General features: G+C 38.6%; 1 protein-coding gene across 2 annotated transcripts in view; it reads left to right on the forward strand.

Moving 5' to 3' along the window:
* The window catches only part of PARD3B (par-3 family cell polarity regulator beta), a 1103837-nt gene that overhangs the window by 604483 nt on the left and 474511 nt on the right, over window positions 1–24843 (forward strand). For both annotated transcript variants that reach the window (XM_053597659.1, XM_053597658.1), the window contains exons 11-12: window positions 7993–8178; window positions 22169–22339. In XM_053597659.1, the coding sequence (XP_053453634.1) occupies window positions 7993–8178; window positions 22169–22339 (357 nt within the window). The remainder of the gene's footprint in view (window positions 1–7992; window positions 8179–22168; window positions 22340–24843) is intronic.

The raw sequence follows: 24843 nt of genomic DNA on the forward strand, positions 1-24843 counted from the left end.
TCCTTCTCACCCCTCTTCCCACATGTTCTCTAATGCAGCATGTCTTTAAGGGAATGGTAGGGAACACTCCCTGTTACATACTTCATGAAAAGATATGCCCCCCAGCCAGGTAAGTTAGGGCAACCTAACATAGTCTGTCTCCCTCTCGAGAACTCTGAACATGTGTTAACTTTTTATGTAGTCTCTGAAAAGTCTAATATGAAACCTTTTCCTTAGAATTTTTAATCATAGAAGCCCTCATCCGCCCCCACCCTCCAACATGCAGTGACCATGAACCTGCGTATTAGTTAGATTAATTCACTTTGTAGAGGGAGACAGGATGGTCGGAATAGCTCGTTTTTGAATTGGGCACAGCCTGGGGCCAGACCTCCTCTAGAAGCACCAGCAGCCTGTCTCCTGGCTGTCAGGAGATCAGAGGTACCACCACAGTGGATGTCACCCCTGCTTTGTGAGCAGGTGGCTGGGCTGTGGGTGTGCAGGCACCCTCACTGGTGTGCTCCCTTCAGTGTGATGCTGGGGGTCATTACTTATGTTTCACTTTTGTCCTTGATGTTGTACTGTCTTTTAAAGTCATCAAGCACAGGTTGCCTGGCATGCAAACTATTTGTGATGGTGAAGATATTGAAGTATTTCACCTGGGAGCCCAGCTCCCCAAATGGGCTGCTCCTCTCACAATCAGATTCATCCTGCTTGCTCCCTAGGTCATTCGAGGTTTAAATCGCATCGTTTGTTCTTATGATATTCCCACAAAAAGATGTATTCTTAAATTTTAACCACTAAATTATTGTATGTAAAATATTTAATACATTTCTAATTAGGTTTAGCTAACCTACCTTTAACTGGAAGGAGTAAAAACAAAATAGAAAGACCTATTGTTTCTCAATATTAACAAAGCAAGTTCTGGTTTTATAAAATTCTCTATCTGAATTATAGTGTCTGTTTACTTTTAATGACACACAATATTATATTCATTTCCTTAACCTTCATCTGAAAAGGAAAAACATTGCCAGTGTCACTACACCATTGAATTTTTTGATCCCACAGGTTTATAGATTGTATGTGGTTAGAGTGGGTTGCACCCGACTCTCAGCTCCAATGTGCTTTCCTTTTGTTAGTTTTAAGCTCTGACTTAATACTGCAGTGAGGTGCTTTTCTGTTGAACAGACAGTAAAGAATGGTTATTTTCTGACATTTGTTTTCTGGTATTAGATTAATCCTTTACTTAAAGAAAGTTGTTTTTCGATAAGTTCCATCACCAAGCAGCCCTTGCTTTAACATTTCCTCTCTCTGTGTCCTTTTAGAGGGGATGGGTTTTTGAAAACATGAAAGTATCTCAATTACAAATAATTTCTAGAATTCTCTTCATTCAGATCTCTGATTAAAAATCATTTGAAATGGGCCGGGCATGGTGGCTCACCAAGCCTGTATTCTAGCATTTGGGGGAGGCCAAGGAAGGCGGGTGGCCTGATGTCAGGAGTTCAAGACCAGCCTGAGCAAGAGTGAGACCCTGTCTGTACTTAAAAATAGAACAAGGTAGCCAGTCATTGTGGCAGGTGTCTGTAGTCCCAGCTATTTCGGAAGCTGAGGCAAGAGAACCTTTTGAGCCCAGGAGTTTGAGGTTGCTACGAGTGAGGCTGAGGTAAAAGAGTGAAACTCTGTCTCAAAAAAAAAAAAAAAATTGAAATGAATGGATATGTACTTGGGGAGGTCACAAAAGAACATATATTTAAAATATTGACATTATTCAGTTAACTGTAATCTATGTTTTCATTTTTTTCCCCACTAAAAGTTAAGTACCTCTGTTGCTTACTTTTAACTGTCTGAAACCCTTCTCTTGCTTTATGACAATATTACTTTACATTTTTCTTTTCTTTATGATTGATATATAATGTTGAATTTGGGTTAATTATCAACAACTTAGAGTATAATTTAGATTTTTTATTAGTCCTACAATCTCTGATTCTTTTTGAGATTTGTCTTTGGTATCCAGAGGACAAAATACTTTAAAAGATCATCTGCCTGCTTATAAATCACCAAGAGCTCTGCTGATTTCATTTATGTATTAGTTATTTATCATTTATTAAAATAATCATCTTTAGACCACCTTTTACCCCGGCATGTGCCTGCTCATCTCTCATCTTTTTATTTTCTTTATTCTCTGAAAAGACCAGTAGAAAATAAAACGTCTCCCTGCGGTTGGAATGAGCCTCTGATCCACACTCTAGAATGATACCACATTCTGAAATTTATATAATCCAATTGGCCAGAAACCTTTCATGCTTATGATAACTCCCCTGTTCCTTTCCAGAAGATTAAATAATTTCAGAGAGTGAAGGGTCTTGCAGGTGTCTTATCCTTTCATTGTCGTGAAAATTTATTTAGCCGTATAACAAAAGTTCTGTCACCTTAAATTCCTTAGAATTTACTCAGGCAAAAGTTAGCGATGGTGAAGCTTATTATAAAATAGCCTGGCAGAATTGCCAGGTGGGGCTTTTGCTTCATATATGTAAAAAGATCTCATTCTTTTCCTTTTTTTTTTCTTTAAGCCCTTTTGTTTGAGTTTTAGTAATTGACAAAATGATTGCATGTGAAACATAACTCTTGCATAAGGTAAGCTGCTCACAACACAGGCTAATTACACATGTGGGAGGCAAGGCAAGGCAGAGACATTCAGAGCATGCTTGTGCTGAGCCAAGAACACAGCATTTAATGAAATGAGGGCCATAAAAGGTTCAGCATGGAAGCTTTCAGGTCTGACCTGGGCTTCTGGGAAATTGAACGTTGGCCCTGTGGACTGGTGGATTCCCCCGGGCTTTGAAAGGCTTGGTTATTACCACTTGCATGTGTGAATCAAGCACTGCTTTGCAATACAAGACATCTGTAATTCTAGAGATGGCCCCATTTGGAGCACTCTTAAGCTAATAATATGCATCCTCCCTAGTCATTGGTTTTCCTGGCTCTGTCCTCCTCTCACACCAAGTAATCTCTTCGATATTTGTTTTACAAAAATGATTAGTATATCTGGCGAGACCTACATTAGACTTCTCCTTTTCTTCTTTCCTATCCTTAAACTCTATTTTTTTCATCTCCAGTTAAAACTTCAAATGAAACAGGAAAGCCTTCCATGTTGCTCAGTATCTTTGCTTGTTTGTTTATTTGGCCAATCATGTTTTATGTAGACTGGCCATTTCATACTGCAGTGTTTAGTACATAATAGGTGCTTGATAAAACTTTCTTGAACCACTGTGTGTGCAAATGGTACCTACTGTCACTCAGCCCAGAATGGACCAGTCTCACCTCTGAGTTCACCTGTTCAGGGCAGTTATTACAGAAATAGAATCAGAGAGAGCAAAATGAGAGAATGGTAAAATAGGAGAAATAACTGTACAGGAGGGAGAAGGGACATATATAATATATACATACACATATATTTACCTATATACATGTATATACATACACATAAAATTAGGATATCAGGTCAACAGCTATAGGAACTTGAAGAAAGTTTATGTAAAAGAGAAAAAAGAATTAGGGCTGGAACTGGATAGGAAAGCATTAAAAATGGCTTATATAAATTAGGAATGAAAAGGAAATTAGCATTTTACTCAGCATTGGTTTTGCTTTTTCTCTTTTATCAATAAAAATGCCCACACATACTTGATTTCAGTGCTTTCCAAAATGAAAACCCCGACCCATTATTGGATCATGAGATCAACTTAGTGGGTATTTTTGTGACTGTATTTTTTTAAAAAGAATAAAGTAGTATAGAAGGTATGAGAATTAACTGCACTTTATGTGAGTATCATCCCTTGAAACTTGAGTTTGTGTGTGTATTTATGTGTGTCAGCACACATGCACACATGTATGTAGCTAGGTGGATGACAGGTAACATGGCTTTGGATGCTGGAAAATAGTGCTTCCTGAACTTGATGAGGTGTACCATGAATATTGCAGTTTGTAATATTCACTTATAATTTGAGCTACCTGATGTAATTTAAAACCATGAACAGGCCAATGTCCCTCATCAATTAGCTATGACACGTCTTGGTGCCTCCACTGAAAATTCATTGTTGAAGGTAAGCAGGGTTATCCTCTTTCTAGGTCCAGGAAGTATGGTTCCAAAAGGAAAGGTGGACTAGGTAAATTTTAAGATTCCTTATGGCCTTATTAAGATTCCTTAATGCTCCTTATTCATGTGACATCTTATGCTTTTTATAATTACTTCTAATGTTAAAATTAATTTCTATGAACATTTTAATTAATGAACTCTTGAATCAAATGTGATGCCAGCAATTTATTCATTTGCTTACAGTTTTACAAATACAGATTTGTACATGTGCGAGTATATACATGTAGATACACACAGGCACCTACTTCGAGACTCTCATATAAATCAATTCATTCATTCAACAAATATTTATCCAGTGCCTATTTTGAGTCTGACACGGCAGTGCTAGGAATCTTGACGACTTTGTATCTAGAGACATGGGCTGTAGTGGCAAAAAATAAAAAAAAATAAAATAAATTGACAAATTTCCTTTACTATACCAGCCCCCTTCTTTGGATTTTTTTTTGGAGGGGGGGCATCTTGATATCTATATAAATAAAGGTATAAAAAAAGAAAGGATACTCTTAGGACAGGATGGAAGGAGCTCTTATCTACAAGACAGAAGCCAAGGAAGGTCCAAGGTCTAGAGGTGGCACTGCTTTTAGGTTCATCGTATTACTAAGGTCTTGCATTTGGGACACTTGTGAGTACTTTATACCCTTTCCATTCTGCTACAAAACATTATCTGGCAAGATCCGAGTTTCATTTTTAAAGTTGCTGGTTGAACCAAGATTATTGGAGAGAGGCATTCATCATATTGACATTTTTTTTTTATTAACATGGTAAAGGAACGTTTATTTGCAACAGAGGAAATGGCTATGTTAACTACTGTAATGACTTCCTTTACCATTGGGAAGTTTGCTATTATTAGAGAACACTAATTATGGCTTGAGCATAAGAAAGATATAAAACATAATTGTAGTTAGGTAGAAAATGTAAATTGTGTGATATCTTAACTGTCATCGTAGCAGTCTGTCCTGACATTTCTTGTGGGTAAGTCAAGTTGTGGTTATCCACACACTGTGGGGTACAGGGATAGGTGTGGTAGTTATGAAGGGCAAAGTTGGACTCACAGAAGCAGAGAGTACAAGAGGAGGCTCCCCGGGTTGGAAAGCATTGGGGAAATGTTAATCAAAGGATACCAAATTTCATCTAGCAAGTTTAAGAAGATTTCAACTGTTCTTAACACACACACACACACACACACACACACACACACACACACACACACGGTAAGTATGTAAGGTATTGCATATGTTAATTAGCTCAATTTAGCTAGTCTACAAAGTATATAGTTTAAAATGCATAGTATTACACAAATAGATATAAATTTGATTTTTCAATTAAAAAGAAAAAAGAAGGGCCTGTCACAGTGGTTTATACCTGTAATCTCAGCACTCTGGGAAGCCAAGGTGGGTGGATTTCTTGAGTTCAGGAGTTTGAGACCAGCCTGATCAAGAGTGAGACCCTGTCTCTAAAATATAGCCAGGCGTTGTAGCGGGTGCCTGTAGTCCCAGCTACTTGGGAGGCTGAGGCAAGAGAATCACTTAAGCCCAAGAGTTTGACGTTGCTGTGAGCTATGACACCAAAGCACTCTAACGAGGGCGACATAATTAGAGTGTCTCAAAAAAAACAAAGAAAAGGAAAAAAAGAAAAGAAAATGTAGTAGATAACTCAAAATCGTTAATTAAAAAAAAAGAGAGAGAGATGCTGACACAGGGACCATGCTGCCTGGGCCTCACAGGTGACATTGGTAAGTCCTGTGGACTGGAAGAACGATGCTTACCTGCCACGCACCTCAGTTTGCTGTCTATGAACACGCATGAGAATATACCTCATAAGGTCGTTGGGAAGAACAGGTATATACGTATAATATTTGTAAATCACTTGGAACAGAAGCACCAATTATTGTTAGGCCCTAGTTTATTGCTTTTGTTGTATTTTTGGCTCTAGGATATCAGGAACTTAAAAAAGACAAATTCATTTTTGAAAGAAAAAGTAACCATATTGCCAACAGATCACTATCTTTTTTCCACCACTTTATGTAATAAGTGAAAGGTGTTAGTGCAAATACTGATCGTCAGTCTTACTTAGAATTCAACACGATTGCCAAAATAAAAATGATTTGATCATAGAGTGAAGTGAATTGAAAATATTAATAAAGTAGGACTAATCCCTTGTCTGTGTGTCTCTGATAGATAAAAGCCAAAGAAGCTTTCTAGTTTTTTTCTCTTAAAATGGTGTTCACAAACTTACGGTAAGAACAGTTTTTCTTTAATATCTACTTTAATTCAGTGAGACTTTATTAGACTGCGATTAACCAACTATCAAAGATTCCTGGAAATATAAATGACTATGAAATGCCACGATTTCTAAAGTGGGTATTTTGGAAGACAAAGATGAAGGCAAATAGCTTACATTTAATACTAAACTCTTGGCATTCTACTGGAAAAACATATAACTAGTTTGAATCAAATAATGGGGTTTATTTCTTAGATAATAATATAATGAGTTAGTTAAAAAAGCTCATGTCTTATCAGTTTATTAAACAATAAAGTTTCATTTCTCTGAACAACCTATTGTCAAAATCTTTACAGCTAAATTCATTTACAGTGAAATTAAATGTGGAAACTGTTTCTTTAAAACTTGGAGGTAGCTTTTCTCTATTTTGGGAGGGGTTGAAAATGCCATGTCAATGGTCTGGCTGTGATCAGGCCCTTATCCTGTTTTAATTATAGGTTCTTTGCCACTTCTGATTTTATGGTTATGTGACTGACATTCAGGCATTCATAGTAATTTTTAAATATGTAATTTTACTTAAGAGTCCCTTCAAAGTGACCTTAAGATGAGAGACCCTAGACATAATTATAGAGAGGAAGGAACCACTGACCTAGAATGAGTTGATCGTTTCCAGGGACATCTCATTTTCAAATGTTTCAGTTTTGTACTGGGGCAGAGTTTCCCGTTCTGCAAGCTTGAGAGGAATGTAGACGGTAAACCTGCAAAGACTGTCACGTGGACGGCACTTGTCTATTCCCACCGCTGCATATTTGAAAGCACTAAGGACCAAACATGATTAACCTCATACTTCTTCCTGGAGACCTGAATCCTGAATACGTTTCCCCAGCCATGTTCTCTGTATTCCTTAAGGTGGTATGCTTCTGGCCAGGTGTCATTTGTCAAGGATGACATGAATATTTGCTGTGCATAATCATTTTTGTTTGGGTTCAGACACTGGATGGCAGTGAGTTATGCCACCCCCAAATGCATGCATAAAGCGTGAGTCTTGACAAAGTGAAATTTAATTGAGTGATGTCCTTTATAAATCACATTGCTCTAATTTTAAGATAACACTTTTTTTTTTCAGGGCTCTGTGTCCTATTGGCAATCTTCCATTGCTAATCTAGCATTGTTTCCGTGGTCAATGATGTGTCTGAAATTGTGCATGTAAGCTAGACATTTCTCTGAAATTTTAAGACATTTCTACACTAAGCTTTGTTTCCTCATCTATGAAATAAAGATGTTGAGACTGTGTTATTTCCAAGATCTCTTCTGTTACCTAAGATTCACAAACTGCAATGTCTAGCCTCTTTCATGGTGAATATTCTGCTGAATTTCCAAATGCTTGTTATGGGATGTTTCAAATTACACGACCCTGTCTTGCAAATGATCCTCTCCGTTGATCATTATCAGTTGCTATTCCCTCAGAACTCTTCCTCCACCCCCTTGATAAATACCGAGGTGCCTTTTGCAGAGGGAAGACCAGCCTTTGGGTCCCAGGAGCAGTACTGTAGCTATTAGAAGCCAATCATCCTCTAATATCAGTGTTAGCGTCTGAGAACGTGAAATATTAATGTCCTTTCTTCCCTTCATATTCCCAACAGAAAGGAGAACCTGACTGCTATGCGCTCTCCCTGGAGACAACCGAGCAACTCACCTTTGAGATTCCCCTGAATGATTCAGGTTCTGCTGGCCTTGGGGTGAGCTTGAAAGGCAACAAGTCCCGGGAAACGAGAACAGACTTAGGGATTTTTATCAAATCCATCATACACGGAGGTGCTGCTTTTAAGGTGGGTAGAATGACGCTTGTGTGTTCAGGAGAAGGTGCTCAGAGATGCAGTGTCCTGCTTGGGGCGTGGATGGAGAAAGCGTCTGCAGCCTTGAGACCACCGAGGCTTTCTCTCCTGCCAGGTGTAGGAAATGTGTGCACGGATAGATCCGAGGAACAACTGGCTCCCTTTGTGCCTTAAGAGGCTATTCTTTCCTTCCTAGAGGTACCTCTAAGACCCATGAGGATTAACGTTCCTTGTGGCATTCTGTTCTTCACTCCATTATGGTTTCTCTGAATTTGAAACTAGTTGGCTCTAAAAATACACAATCAAAAAAGCGAAAATAAAAACAAGTAAATGTAAAGGTGGCAAAGAAGACAATTGTGCTTGTGCGAGTGACATCTCAGTGGAACCTGAGAGTGATTGTCATGTGAGTGAGGGGTCATTTATCACATTGTGTGCACTTGAAGGTAACCATGGTGTCCAAAAGGCATATTTGCTTTTGAATGCTTGGAGAAGCTTATACATCCCCAGAAGAGAAGGAAGATGGCGTTTCTGCCCTTTCACCTTGGGGAGGGCAGTACATGAATAGCTATTAATGTGGCTAATTAATGGTTAACTAGATGGCCCATGTTCGAAGCTGACTCACCACCTGCTAGCTATGAGAAAAGGAGGGCCAGCAACTTAATCAGCTGTCTCCCATTTCCCCATCGGTAGGAGGAGGGTAATCAATCATACCTACTTCATAGGGTTCTACAGCTTCCATAGATTAACGGGCACAAAGTGATGAATGTAGTAAAGTGGACACAGGGGAAGCTACATGTTTGCACCTCCCATCACCATCGTGATCATCGCATACCATGCAAGGAAACTTCCTGAGTTGGAATTCTGTCTTAGCTACCCTCCCCCCTCAGTGAATGTAACTCATTCTTCATGTATCTCAGTTTCCTGGTTTATAAAATCAGTAGTGCCACTTCCTGTGCTGTTGTTAAAACTAAAAGGAACATCGCACATAAAGCACTCACTGCCCATGATAACCTTCCAGTCTTCTCACAGTTACCTTTGAATTTGTTTCAGACCCAGACACCCACGCTAGTGTCTTTTTCCTTGGGAAATCAGACGTGCATTTTGAATAGGCAATTCTTTAATTCACTTCTCACTTCAGTTAGCCCTTGTCACATAAATAGCAAAATTTCAATAACATACATTAAGAAGCCTTTCTCTCATGGCCTGGGCAGAGTAGCTGGGGAGCAGGGGGACTCTGATTCAGGCTGGTGTCTCTTTGTCATTCAGTAAGTGATATAGGTCTGAGTATGTGCCACATATTTAGCCACTCGTTGGACCAGCAGGCTCACTGGAGTGTGTCCCTCTGATCCCATGAGGTGTCAGAGGCCCAGTGGCAAAGAGTGAATCCCATTAAGGTCTGGGCCCTGCACTGGCACACTGCCACTCCATGCATAGGCCACTGGCCAGAGCAGTCATACGGCTGAGTTCAAGGTAAAACAGGAGAAAAACACACTCTACCTCTGATAAAGGTATGGAAAAAGTGTGAGAGCAGAGAATGGTGAAGAACTGAAGCCAACTGCTCAATCCCAACCTGACTCAGAAACATAGAAGCAGGAACCAAAGGAAAAACAATAGCAATTACTGTAAAAATTATAGCAATGAACGTTTATTGTGCTTAGTGTGTGCTGGATACTATCACGTGTACTTAATTTTTTTCTTCACACATTAGATTATTTTTCATGCATTTCATTAAAGTAGATATCACAGGGTTTAGTGCCTCTCTTGCAGTCATGTGGACAGGGATTATTCAACTATGGTTTGAATTCTGGCAGTCTGACTCGAGGCTGCGCTATGCTGCCCTGAGATGAAAACCCTTCTGCATCATTCCTTAATATTTCTAGAGAACAAGGTCCATTGCTCTGGGGTTGTATCGCATGCTCATCCTTAGCCAAGCTATCTAAGCACCATGCGCCATGTGTGAGGATGAGTCCTCGGCCACATTTGGGGATGCTACCTTGATATTCTTCTTTGTATTCCTAATGATAGATCTATTTGCAGAATTTATCCCAAGTAAAACTGAAACTGAGATAACTTTTTGGAAATTAAAAGCAAACATTGTAGCTTTTTTATGGGCAATAACTTAAGCTCAGGAAGATATTGGCAGGCAGGTTTGATACGTGCATCCATGTTTGTGTAAGTGAGCATCTCCTTACCTAAGCAGTTTCTAGCAGTCCTATTTTTTGCAGAAAGATTTCACTTTCCATTTATGTAAATGCCTTTCCTGACACGGGCCTGCTGAGTCAGACAGTCACACCATTAAAAGCCACTGGGCCGCATATTTATAGGGGATCTTGAACAGTAAGAGGCATCAGTCATGAATTTAGCCTCATGAATGTTTAGTATCCATTTGTCTTATTTACCTTTTGCAGCATAAAGGGTAGAGGCCTAGGCTTTGCTTACAAGGAATCTGATTAATCAAGGAAAAAAAAAACCAATTATTTTTCTATTCCCTCTCTACTGTTCCAATAATCTACCCTTACTCCTCAAAAAAAATGCCACCTGTTCCATGAATCAGGATTATGTCTTACAAAAATTGCTTTGAGGCATTGTTCCTGTTCCTGTCAAAAGGATAAAAATGTTAACAGGCTACAGTATCCCTGGGGCAAAGGGGAGAGAAGCATTGGGAACACCCACTGCAGCATGTTGCCCCAGGTCGTTGCCCAAAATCAAGAAAAAGATCTTTTTTACTGGAGCACATTGTTTTTCTGCTGGCTCTTATTAATTAGTTCTCAAGGTGCTTTCCCTTTAGGAAAGGTTGATTTTCTAGAAACTAAACTACTTTGAAAAGTATGATCATATTCTTCCTATGGATACCGTGTGCTATATTCTGTTGGTCTAAACATAGAGAGGCTACGTCTTCCCAGATGTAAAACCCTGGAATGACTGTGACTCTAACTGAGGGCCTCTTTTTGTTTTTCCCTTACCTCTCAGGCTACCGCTTTCTATCGTTTCATCTCTTGTTTCGCGTTATTTCTAAAAGAGATGTAAATGACAGCATCCAGCTACTCTACAAAACCCTCTTGGAAGCGAGTTCCTGGCTCATTCTAAGGGCAAATTGAACAATTTTTTTTACCCTACTAAGCATTGTCCAAATGCCTGATCTCATTTTGATGTGTAACTTCAAGTCTGCATAGTAAGACGTAAAACCCAGACACTCTTTTCCGTATATGTCAGTCTAACCCTTGTGATTACAGGCTGCTTGCTCTCCAGAAGCTCTTCCCAGGCCTCTCGGAAGCATCACTTTCAGCTGTGCTGTTGGGGTTCGGTCCAAGTGGCCATTGGCCGTAGCAGCAAATGCTGCTTCCTCAGACAGCTGATGCTAATATGCCAGGCAGGAGTGTGTGGTACATGTTGTGGTCTCATTTTAGTTCTGCCTTTCCTCCTGAGCATTTGCCCCTGAGGTACAGTGTAATTGCACCTAGAAATGAAATAAATGAAATTCACTAGATACAAGCATGTGTGTTCACTTCTCTTAAGTGGAGATCCATGATTGGGATGAACTTATGTCCATAAGGATAACTTTCTAAAATGTCACTTTTATGGTTGGAATCAAAAAGGAATAATGGCGGTGGTGTTGCTGTTAAATAAAAAGAAATAGTGTTTGTGGTGCAATTAGGAAAAAGTGCCTTGAGAAAACTATTCCCCTTTCCTTAAATCTACCTTAAAAATTACTTTTTATTATTTTTCCAGGGAAGCACAAGTCTCAATGTGATCTTAACCTTAGATATTTTTATATTAATTTACTAAGCATTTTGAATCCATGTGGTTTGAGATCAGTAGGCATTCCTTTGACTTGTTTTTGATGTGAGATGTTAACTGAAAATTTTTTAGCAAAACTGCATTTTTACCTCTATTGATTATACTCAAACAGCTTATTTTCCTACCTTGAAGAATCACTATTGAACTAAAACATATAACTAAAAGAGTGGTGTTGTATAAAAGTTGGGTAAGGTATTAATACACTGTAATAGAAATAAAAAAAGCATGAAGTCTATTGTATTAGTTCTGAATAACATTTTTTATTTGAATATGCTGACTTTGGGAGCAGAATGCATCCTAATAAAACCTTGAAATAATAACGTAAAAATTTGAATTTAAAGGCAATTTTTGTTAGGGAAAAATGTCATATATGAGGTAGCTTGTTTAAGGGCTCTTAAATAGAGAGAATGAATTTAAGAGTATGTGTTATTCTCTAGAAAATTAATTAGCCAGGTTTGTGCTTAATAAATACTACTTGATGATGATGAAATTAAATGAAAGAAAAATGCCTGACATAGCTAATTGCAAATGCATGCACTCAGAATATGAAATAGACATAATTTAAGTAATTTAATTCTCATGTGCTTTAGGAAATTTTGGATGCTCCTTCTGAAACATGCAAGATTTCATAATTTGCACTATATATTAATGGGTGAAAGAAAGAATTTTTAACAAATACAAGCTATTCTAATATTTGAAAATGACTAAACTCTAAATTTTTGGAGCGAATAGATTCAGTTCCAGAATATCCAGGAACACAACACTTCATCCTGAATTCATGTCTCTTTGTAGCATGGAACATTTAACAGCATCCAAACTACCTAACAGGAGTCCACCAGGAGTTCCCAGCATGAATAATTTCCACCTCCTTCTCTGCCAGTATCTATAAATCATGTGGTGGATCTATAATTAATGAATTCAAAGGAAGATAAAAGGGACAGCTTTTTAAGAAACGCTAATGTTAAATGATTTCTTCAACCTTCCATTTTTCTTAAAATTGGTAACGTTTTCTTCTGGTGAGACCGTGAGGACCCTTTCTGGTAGTCAGTGTTTTCTACGCTTTTTCCTGGGGCAGAAGGACCAGGTCATCTGGGCCTGTTCAGATGTCTCTGCAAATCCTTGAGGATAAAAAGCCAGACATTAACATTTCATTCCTAACCATAAAGATGTGATGCATTTGACAGACAACGAGAAGCAGAATCTTGTTCTAGAAAAATCAATAAATTCATAAACACTATATACCCAATAAAAATGTGACCTTAGAAAAGGAAAGTACTAACTTAAACACTGGGAGAAAAAAACAACATTTTAAACCAATTTCTTTTATTAAAATAAAAAGCTGAAAATGTTAACTAATGTAGTCAGGCTGATCACTTATGAATTTTCTGCAGCAGTAACTACTTGATAAAATGTAATATCACATTACTTTTAAAATCCTTTTTTTTGAGACAGAGTCTCACTTTGCACCCTTGGTAGAGTGCTGCAGTGTTATATAGTCCACAGCAACCTCAGACTCTTGGGCACAAGTGATTCTCTTGCCTCAGCCTCCCAAGTAGCTGGGACTATAGGCGCCCGCCACAATGCCCGGCTGTTTTTTTTTTTTTTTTTTTTAGAGATGGGGTTTTGCTCTGGCTCTGGCTGGTCTCAAACTGAGCTCAGATAATTCACCCACCTCAGCTTCCCAGAGTGCTAGGATTACAGACGTGAGCCACCAGGCCTGGCCCTTTAAAATCTTAAAATAGCCAAGTGTGGTGGCATATCCAAAGTCCCAACTACTCAGAGACTGAAGCAAGAGGATCATTTGTGCTCAAGCGTTTGAGGCTATGAGTGTCTAATGTGTCTGTGAATGGCTACTACACTCTAGCTCCAGTAACATAGCCACACCTCTTTAAAAAAAAAATTCCATAATATCAGCATCTATCATTTCTTTTCTTCTCAATCTATACTGCTTTTGCATTTTTATTTAATACATAGAAATGTAAAAAATAAACTGACATGTATACCATGCTGACTAAAATTTTGGAACTTTACATTATTTTGATGGGTATTCTGGACTCCATGATTGTCTCAGTGGGCTTGAAAAAAATAGAAGAATTCTTATTTCTAATCAAACAGGAAATGATAAGCCAGGCACAGTGGCTCACACCTGTAATCCTAGAACTCTTTGGGAGGCCAAAGCAGTGGATTGCTTGAGCTCAGGAATTTGAGACCAGCCTGAGAAAGAGTGAGACCCCCATCTCTAAAAAAGCTGAGTATTATAACAGGTGCCTATAGTCCCAGCTACTCAGGAAGCAGAGACAAAATGCTCTCTTGTGCCCAAGAGTTTGAGGTTGCTGCTGTGAGCTATGATGCCATAGCACTCTATAGATGGATACAAAGTGAGACTCTGTCTCAAGAAAAAACAAAAAGGAAATAATCTACAAAAGTTAATATAGCATGCTGATGATGCTTTAACTCCAAAAATAAGTATTCTTCCCCTGATGTACTATATACATCTTTTTTTTTTTTTTTTTTGAAACAGTCTCACTTTGTCACCCTTGATAGAGTACCATGGCGTCATAACTCACAGCAGCCTCCTATGCTTGGGCTCAAGCAATCCTTTTGCCACAGCCTCCCAAATACCTGGGACTATAGGTACCCACCACAATACCCAGATATTTTTTAGAGATAGGCTCTCGCTCTTATTCAGTATGGTGTCAGTCTTGTGAGCTCAAGCAATCTACCTGCCTTGGCCTCCCAGAGTCCTAGGATTACAGGAGTAAGCTGCCACATCCAGCTATATTTGTCTGCATTATGGGTGTAAAAAAAAATGTAGAAATAATTTAAGCAAGGAAAAAAATTAGATTAATATTGTACTATCCAAGTCACATTTGATTTCTGCAATTACAAAAGATACAAGATACAGCATACAAAATAACAACTGTTATTAGTATATACTGAGCATTACAATTTTAATGCAGTGTTTTCGTTTCTTAAAATGTGTATTCCTATTCTGGCACCCTCTATGTCTGTGCATATGTATGTGCTGACTTTATACTGCAGACAGAGTTTTGTTCTAGCACTCTAATGTTAACCCATTTTTCTGGTGGCTGATTTTAAGCAATCTTAGCATGAACAAGTACACAGCATATAAAAAGACCAACAGTAAGAGAATCAATAAGATGATTAAAGTCGAAAAGGCCTATGAGATTCTAACCTGTTAAGCATTTGTGCAGAATCTTCTTAATTCATATATAACACATGCGCCTTAACAAGCTTTTCTTTTATGTGCCTCTCTAGGCTAAAATGAATTATGTGCAGAAAATCAGAAAAGAAATAGGAAGGTGTAGAGAAGAAACCGAAATGACAGAAAACCAATAACGTATAAAACAAGCACAGAATTTTATTATTGCATAGTGGACCAGAGGATATTTTTGATATTTCTAAGTCAGTGCTACTCAAACTTTCTTGCCGGGGAAATTGTAAGATTCGGTATGACTATTGTAAAGGCCATAAATTATAGTATATTTGTTTATGGCCCATATTTTTCCAGGAGTTTAAAATGAAATAGATTGTAATTCTTTTTGAAAGCATTACGTATGCCCTGATGCTCTAAAAACTATCCTTCAGTTATCTTAAATTAAATGCTTTGTATGTCAGAGGTGATATTCTGCTGGAACTTCACCAGTTTGCTACATGAGCGATGCTCTTAGATGATTACTGACCGAGATATGTGCATTTAAAATTTTACAAATAGCTGAACAAACATAGATGGGGCCAGGACACAGAACATAAGCTTTACCTGTAGAATTCTAAAGGCTCTCTGAGTATGTGCTGGGACATTTAAGCCAGCCTGTGTTCATGGATCTCTCATAGTTACAATTTATAAATTAAACGGTACATTCGTTGTAGATGAAACTTATACCAGGTCCAAAGCACTTTGCAGAAAGATTTTTCAAGTGACACTTTAGCAAGCACTTCTTGGATATCTGGAGCGAGTTAGGCAAGAGCATGTTATAGACCCAACACAGGAAACTTAAACTTACCCATCCCACATTCTAGGAAGCTAGTAGCTTAATAAATTAAGTATATAAACAGCACTAATAATGCTAAGGGCCATGACAGAAACATGGGGGAAGCCCCTTGGGTATTGAGAAGATGGAGCAGGATTTCTGCCTGGGGAAGACTCCGGGAAAGGAAGGTAGTTGCTAAGACTTACTTTGAAAAGTAAGTAGATGGTCAAGAGGGAGCAGGAATGCAAAGAAGTTTCTGGACAGAAGGAAGAATGTGGGCAAAGTCACCATGGTATATCTACCAGAATACACTGTTGTCCCTGCAAAATAGGGAAGGGACATTCTTCCTTCTATTTGGGAAGAACGACCTTCCTTTTACATGTATAAGCTTAAATTATATTAGAGGAGGTGAGGTAAAATGGGCACTAACTTCTTTGTTTTAAAAACTACTTTAAAATTTTTCATTCATTCTTGTTCTTCCATTGTTTTTATTGAAGTTAAATGATTTCAATCTGGAATGCAGAGGGTCGAGGATTTTTTTTTTCTAAAAAATGTGATAGGCAGATACCATCATGGGGTGATTTGGGGCCCTTGAAAATGACAATCCTCTCCCTCCATCAGGTGCCACTTTGCCGTGGGTCCTGCCTTGCTCCAGGGACAGTCTGTTCTATCATCTGACATCGAGGTTTGGGGTTTGGGCTCTGGGTGTTGATAGTATCCCAGGAGGCCCGACCAAGGGCTCTGTTAGCAACATGCAGAGCCAGGAGCCAACATCTGGTTGTGATTAATCCTCTCAACACCCTGGTCTAATGTGGACTGGCCCTGGGAGAACCAGCCCACTTTCTCATGCTTCTCTCGTCTTCCGCAGAGGCTAGCTCTTTGCCTAGGCTTTCTTGCTCTGCACTCTGTATTCATTAGAACTTTAGTGGTGAGGCAGAGCCTCACAAAGAATCTGGCCAAGAGAAATAGATTAAGACATGCAATGTCACCAGTAATCATGGAAGAAATAGTACACAGGCACCACTGAATACCACAGGGGCTGCACCACGAGGTCACTGGGAATCACGGGTGTGCTTTAGACCATTCATGGAATGTCCTACCTGGAAAAGCGACAGCCACTCTATAAGGAATTACCTGTCTCATGTGTGGAATAGCCCTGGTGCAAATATTTGTTTTTAAGAAATGAGGGCCTATAGCTCTTATTAGATTCTCAATGGAGTCTAAGAGCCTGTACAGGCTAGACATCACCAGGAAAGTGTTTGAAAAGGTGGACTCCAGAGTTACCCAGACCTGGTTCACTTCTGCCTTCAGGAATATGACTTGTGACAATCCATTCAACCTCTCTGAGCCTCAGTTTCTTCTTTTATAAAGTAGAAGCAACGATCTTAAATGGTGTAAGAAGTAAATTTATCTAGTGCTTCTAAAGGGTTTGGCACAATGATGCCACAGAGAACAATCCCATTAAATAATTATTGCCATTAATAATTACAGTGTCACTTTACTTTCCGAAACTAACATCATTTCACCAGATGTGATTTTTAACTTATTTTGAAGCTCTGTTTTTTGCCAATAGGATTTAGGTAATCATACTACTTATATCATTTCAAGTGAAACACACGATTTTAACTAAAATTTACTAAATATGACACAGAGATCATGGTTTTGAGCCAAATGGTTAAAATCATGCTAAAATATTTTGGTGGCCAAGTTTTTAGTTTTGCTTTGTGGACCCAGAATACCAATGTTAATCTTCGTAACATTATTAAAATGGAAAATAGTGAATATTCCCTCACTAGAGTAAAATTAATGTACTCTTATTCAAATGTATTAAAATGGTCAATTTGTCCACACCTCAGTTATTTAATATTTATTAATATCTAGTTTAATTAAAATGATAGATTTACTTGATAAAGAAATGGTGATTTTCATGTTCTTGTGTGGAAATTAGTCCCTGATCCAGGCTTGTAGATTTTTCTTTACTCCTATAATAAATACTTAGATCAGGCTATCTGCTATACAGTGTCAAAAAAAATTATAGTGTCTTTAATAATCTCTAAAACTCTGATTTTAGAAGCGTCATAGCATAATGGATAAAAGTCCTTAACTTTAGCAACAAAGAAATCTGGCCATTACCAGCACCCTTTAACAAATTAACTTCTCTTAACATCCATCTCTACATCTTTAAGTAATAGAGAATAGTGTTTATATCACAGGGTTGCAAGAAATGAATGAGCAAGTGTATGCAAAAGATTTGCACGAGTACTGGCCTGTGTTAGATGTTCAGTAAAAGGGGCATGTAACCCTTAAAATGTCATGTCTCCCTGTCCACTGTGTGTCCTACTGTGATAAAACCAGTTAGAGCTGATGAGTTTTGGAACCATCCCAGGACATACACAAGCCTTAACCTCATACCAGTTTCTGTTTGTCATGAAGTGCCTTGAGGAAGTTACTCTGTTATTTTTACTGTTTTTCCTTCTCTTTGGCAATGTCCTTTATTTCTTCCTAACACAAGGATGGACAGAGTGCTTATGGGGGATGCCAAAGGTCAAGACCATAGTTGGGGTCTTTTTGCTTAGAGTTCTCATGGGAGGATGGTAGGAAGGAAAAGGATTCCTTTTTTTCTGTGACAAATGCAAGCATGAGCCAGATTGCAATGAAATAAGTATCCCAGAATTACTAAGTAAAATCTTTGGATAGTGGAATTCACTTATATAAAGTTAGTTGAGGGCTAACATTCCCATGCCTAAGTGTTTGCATAAACATGATGTTTCATAGAGAAAAATGAAACAATACAAAGATAATCTTCTTGATCAAAATTATTGCAAAGCAAAATGGAGATACACGGTTTTGAGGGACGTTTGATGTTTGAATGATGAGCTCTTCATTGAGTCCACTTACTTTTAGGTCAAGGCTGGACATGGACATGCACATATGGACGTGCAGCTAGGTAGGTAGATGGCTTGTGTTTCCCCCCAGCTCTTGCTTCCTCGCATTGCTGTCCCCGCACAGTTTCCTGTCTCCAGGCTTCTGTTGTGTATCTCTGCTGTCATGTGGTGTTCTCTTCCAGGATGTTATACTCCCTGGTTTTGAAAGTCTTTTCATGAAGCATTACCCCTTTAGGGACTAGTCATAGAACAGAATCGTTTAGTGAATGGGGAGCAGCATAGAATTCAGGACTTGGGCTATTCCATTCCAACTCTGAACTCAACTAGCTGAGCACGTCCTAATATGTGTGAAAGTGCCTTCTCTTATTAGATGTTCGATAAATGGTTTCTCAACCTCTTTGGGCATCACATAATTCATCTCTAAATGGAAGAGGCTGGATGAGATGACCTCTGAGGACCCTTCCAGCTCTAAATTCTCTGATTATATTCTAAATGTTAGAACAACATGGTACTTACTGGCATTACCATTAATGAAATTACCCATCATTTATCTTATAAAGAAAAAGCACAACTGATACTAACAAACAAGCCATGCTTGAAAATGCGAGTATGTAGACTTTTGTAGTGCCCACAACTCTCTGGTGACGCTGGTGATAAATGGGGATGTCTTTGAAAAAAAAATTCCAGCTGCTCTTGGCTGACCTGACCTATCATTTTTGTTTGGGACTTGGTTACATTAAACATGTCCTCCTCCAATGTAATTCTCCCTGCTTGAGACTTAGAAAGTAGCTGAAAATAAAAGTTATATTTAATATCTGTTGATAAGAGATTTTACAGAAAACAACAACAAAACTCTCATCTATCCTTATTTCTCGTCTGCTTCTTCACTCTGACCTTGCCTCATAATTCACAGAGGTTTGCCAGAGGTTCCCAGGTGGGACTGCTCTCAGCTTCCATCCCTTCATCTCTACCAAACACATAAAGTTGCAGTCTTAATCTTTCTTCTTCTGTCACCGAGGATGAGGCGTCCTACCAAGGCCAAGGGCCACAGTCTGAATACTGGACCTTATTTCCTGTTAACTGCATTGGGTCCTTCATCCAAGTCTTCTGGTTCTCTCTTCTCTTTGAAAACCACACATCAGTCTCCAGTCATCCTGAGCAGAGGTGTACGGTGTACTGATAGGATCCAGCCCAGTAGTCCTCCTTTCATTATATGACAAAATAGAACAGAATAATTTCGCCACTGGTCTCTCATGTCACATGGCTAAACCATTAGGTTGTTTTTGTTTTATCTCATTTTATGTAGTCTTAATCTTGTTATTTTATGTGCCTCACTCAGAATTGGATAACAGAAACGAAGAGATTTCCTTCTTGTTGGGCCTTTCCTGTACATTTCATTTCCAGACTTGCTCCAGATTGGGCTAAAGGTTAAGTGAAGTGGGAAAACCAGAGGAAGGCCAGGGCCATGAAGCTGTGCTGAGGCCGTCCCAGTGAGCAGTTTCTGCCTCTGATTTTACCGGAGCCATTATCTGCTCACCTCATTGCCTGTCATCCCCATTTCCTCCTGGAGCGGGTGTGTCCTCCACTGGGTCGCCTCTGCAATCCTGCGTGGCCTGCGCCCGCTCAAGCAGGTGGCCTGTGCACGCCTCCACCAGCGTGTTAGCCGTCCTCCCGGAACTGCAGCTCTCACCACCCTTTCTCTTTTCTCTGCTGTCAGAGGAGGAACTTCCTCTGACCATCTGCTCTTGTGCTAGTTCAACTTTGTCAACCTGCCTGCAGGATTTTTCTCCCCAAGCTGTATGGTGGGTTGCTGCTGTTCATTGTGTGTGTCTGGTTATGTCATTACTGAGGCAGGCTTTGGCTTTTGCATTTCAACCTCTTACTTTGACCATGAATCCCAGATAACTTCTTCCCAGAGTTCACAAGAACTCTTTAATATTTTCCTTTCCCCGTTTTGGCATTGCATAACTCTCTAGAGAGACATAACAAAGGGAATAAGAGTGGGAAAACCAAAGGGCTGGCTTTGTGGATGCCAGACTTAACTCCGCATTGCCTTTGACTGGGTTTTGTTACTTGAAGCAAGTTACATCACTTCCCTGCCTTGGTTTCCTTTTCTATAAAATGTTTAGGAAAGTGTGAATCTACTTACATTCTTGGGTTCTGGGAGAATCACTAGAGATAATTTATGGAAAAATTCTCTGGAAGGGTAAACTGTTACCCACACCTACTGTTATTTCTGTTAAATTTACCACCAGCAGCAGCAGCAGTAGAATGATAGCATTCCTAATTCATCTGGGCCTCACAGCAAGAACTTTCTACCTGAGTGTAAAATAGGTCTAGGGCATGTCCCCAATCTGACTATCAACATTTTAAGCATCTTTCCTCCCAGGCTACCCACTGGGGACGTGCACTGTGGTCCCCTGAGGTTCGTTCATGGGCAGAGCTGACATCCCAGTTTGTTAGTGACTGCTGGGTAGCCCAGCTTGTAAGGGACTTGTCACTGAAGATGATTAGTGCCTCAATGTGACGTAGACCAGATTTAGACCCAGAGGGCTCCCTATCCATATGTCCAGGTTCTTTGTACTTTCTAGTAAGTGATGTTTCTTTCTGGAGATGCTGGGTGAAAGTATTCATTAGTCAGAACCTCCCTCCAAAAAAGCTTGACAATTCCCTTTGCCAAGTTTTTCTGCCAGAAGATATCAAGCCATATTGGTCCTTCTCAGCGCACCTCTGTGTTCTTTTGCAGACTAGTAACTTTGTGGTTATGTTAGAGAAAATTACATGAGGATTTTCGTTTGTTTGTTTAGTGCTCTTCAGTAGAGCTAGAAACAATATCTGGGAGACACGTTGTTATTGTCAAGTACACAGCACTTAAGCATGATGTCTCTCTGTGCTTGAAAACGCAAACCCTCATTTCAAGAGATACGACTGCCTCCTTTCACTTCCAAATCCCCTTCCATTGAGTCAGCAACACGGTCCCTGCCAGAGCAAATGGCAGAATCAGGCTAGAGTAGCATGCTTGCCAATGATTCAGGTAAGAGGCATTCTACAAATGTCTCAATCATTGCAGCTCAGGACACTAAGGTTTCTAAAAAATACTTTCTCACGATTTATTATTAGTATTTTATTAGTATTTATTATTTGTAACACGTTGATAAACTCCAGAACCTTTTTCTGTCATGAAAAACAAATCATTCCTAGGAGCTGAATTTTTTCTTTTTTCATTTTTAAACTTGAACTTGTTCCCTTGAAACAGCCACATGTCATCACCATGCTTTCCCTGTCTAATATTGTTTTCCTCTGCTATAGGATGGTCGCCTGCGAATGAACGACCAGCTGATTGCAGTTAATGGGGAATCACTTTTGGGAAAGTCTAACCATGAAGCTATGGAAACGCTCAGACGGTCCATGTCCATGGAGGGAAACATTCGAGGGATGATCCAGTTAGTGATTCTGAGGAGGCCAGAGAGACCAACGGAGGTGATTCAACTCTCGATTTTCTTTAGCAAATTGCCCAAAGGGCCACCAGAATATTCAAACTTCCTTTACTAGTATTGTAGCTACAGTCATATTGATTCTCTAGTTGGGAAAATACGCCACAGAAGGGCTTTGATGGATTTATGTGGGTAACAGGTGGTTGTATATTTTAGGTGTAAAGAGAAGGTATAAAAATGTGCATATAAAGTAAGTCATTTATCAAATATAACAGGTTCATACTTTCTGGGGTTTTCTTCCCCTCCAGAAATTCTAAGAGCTCTGGACTTATTCATAAACATCTTTATATACTTGGTTGATATGCTAGCCTTAGAAAGTTCCTAATCAGATGTTCAAAATGTTTGATGTGAAGATCATTATAATGCAATCAGCTGTCTAGATTCTCCCCCATAATTTGCACATAAATAATATAGACCTGAGACTTAACTAATTTAAAATTAGATTTATTAGGCAAACTGCTTGCTCATGTTATTAAATAACTGAAAACTTTTCTTTAAATTTTTTTATGCTTGCTTTTGCTTTTTTTTTTATGCTTGCTTTTGGATTTTTTTTACATATCAGGAATATTTTCACTTGCACATGAAGTATAAACAGAATTATCTTGAATGCTAATCATCTGTAAAGATTTCACTTACATATAAAATAATAAATGTAAAATTTCCTAAAATATTATTTTCTCTCATATATGAAGAATAACTATTAAATTCTCCTAAAATTATTTTAGGAAAAGATAAGAAGAAAAGTTGAAAGTGCTAAAAGTTAAGGAAAATATTAGCAAACAACGCATTGCCGAATCAGCATATTCTGTCCTCTACTGCCAAATTATGTTTGTGAAATATAATAACGTGCAAAGTGAAAATGGAATACTATTCAACATACTAATATTAAACTTAGTTTTATTAATAAGTTCAACTTAAAATTTTTTTTAAATGAAAGCTTATCAAATTAAACAAGAGTAGATGGTAGTGGGGCTTTTTTGTAGTTAAAAGCTCACACTGTGGAGTTTTAAGTTGCTTGGGTTAAAATCCTAGTTTGCTGTTTCCTGACTGTGTAACTACCAACATAGTCAAATGCTCAGTGTTTATAGGTAACAGATATTGTTGTCTGTTTTATTCCTTAATGTCTCCTCATTTCCAAGCATATAGGAGACAATTAATAAATACTGTTGAATGAATGAAAATGTTGTATCTGAGACCTCTCTTTATCTGAAAGAATAGACTTGGGAAGTAAAGTTATAAGCTATATCTTACTTTGTTATCAGCTATCGGAAAGGAGTAACTATACCTTTTATACTCTTCTGTGCATAGCCTTGTAGATGTTAAATAAATGTAAATTGGCCAATTACTGGGGACTAAATATAATGAACGAACTCATTTTCAACATTTGCGTCTGCGTCTGCTTAAGTGACAGAGTCTTCCATGAATATTTAGTGGGCTTCACTTATGTACATATGCCCTTATCTACCACATCCTACCCTAAGAGAATCAGTCCCATCTGGTTTAATTTGGTTCTTACTCCAGAGCCCTAGGAATGCATGGAACACATTTATTGGAGACGGTTGGACAGATAGCCCGTGAGCATCTGCGTATGTGGTGTTAGAGCTCCCTTAAGGTTTCTTTAACAAAGATACCTCTACTAATAGAAAAGTCTGGAAGACACTGTTATAATGGACCATACCCAGGCAGGTAGCAAAATAGAAAAGAAAGAAGGAAGGAAAGAAGTGAATATGTTTCTACGAGATTTAGCTACGCTTCCCACCTCAGATCTTCCCGGATTTCTTATCTTTATCTGACCTATGAGTGGATGCTGAGGGGTGGGTGTTATGGTCGGTTCCCTTTCCCACCTGCTTCTCTCTTCTCTGCAGGTATTTTCCTTTTCATTCTCACACTCTGGGGTGGATTGAGATTATTCCATCAGAAGAAAGTAAAAATCTTCCATTTTTGTTGCCCAGTCTCAGAAGTGTCTTGTTAATATAGATCACTAGGGAATCGATCAGGAATAAGAACTGGGGCAACACGCAGTTTCTAGGAGGACATTTAAACAAGATCCACTTTTAGTTTCCCTATATTTACATGCTTTCCATGGGGAATGGGCTGGCACTTGACTCTCAGCTATTGAGACTCTCTGTGGTACCCATGAAGATTAAAGAACATTATTTCTTATAAAGACAGCAGACTAATGTAAAGCTTATCTTTATTAAATTGGAAAAAAAAAATTGCCGCTATTTCATCTCCCAAATCTGTATTTTACTGTGTCAAAGCATATATTGTATACTCACGTTTTGGCTATATTCTCCTGTGGAACAGCAACCACCCTCCAGTATAATAAAAAAAGCAACATAACCTAGAAAAAGATTTCAACACTGTTGACACACTCAGGCAAATCAATTAGTTAGATTTGGCAAGAATACCAAAATGGTTGCTTGAACACTATATTGATGTTAAAAAAAAAAAAAATTCAAGAAGCTACTTAAGAGAAGTCAAAATATA

The sequence above is a fragment of the Nycticebus coucang genome, chromosome 7 (genome assembly GCF_027406575.1).
Source record: "Nycticebus coucang isolate mNycCou1 chromosome 7, mNycCou1.pri, whole genome shotgun sequence".
Lineage (NCBI taxonomy): Eukaryota > Metazoa > Chordata > Mammalia > Primates > Lorisidae > Nycticebus > Nycticebus coucang.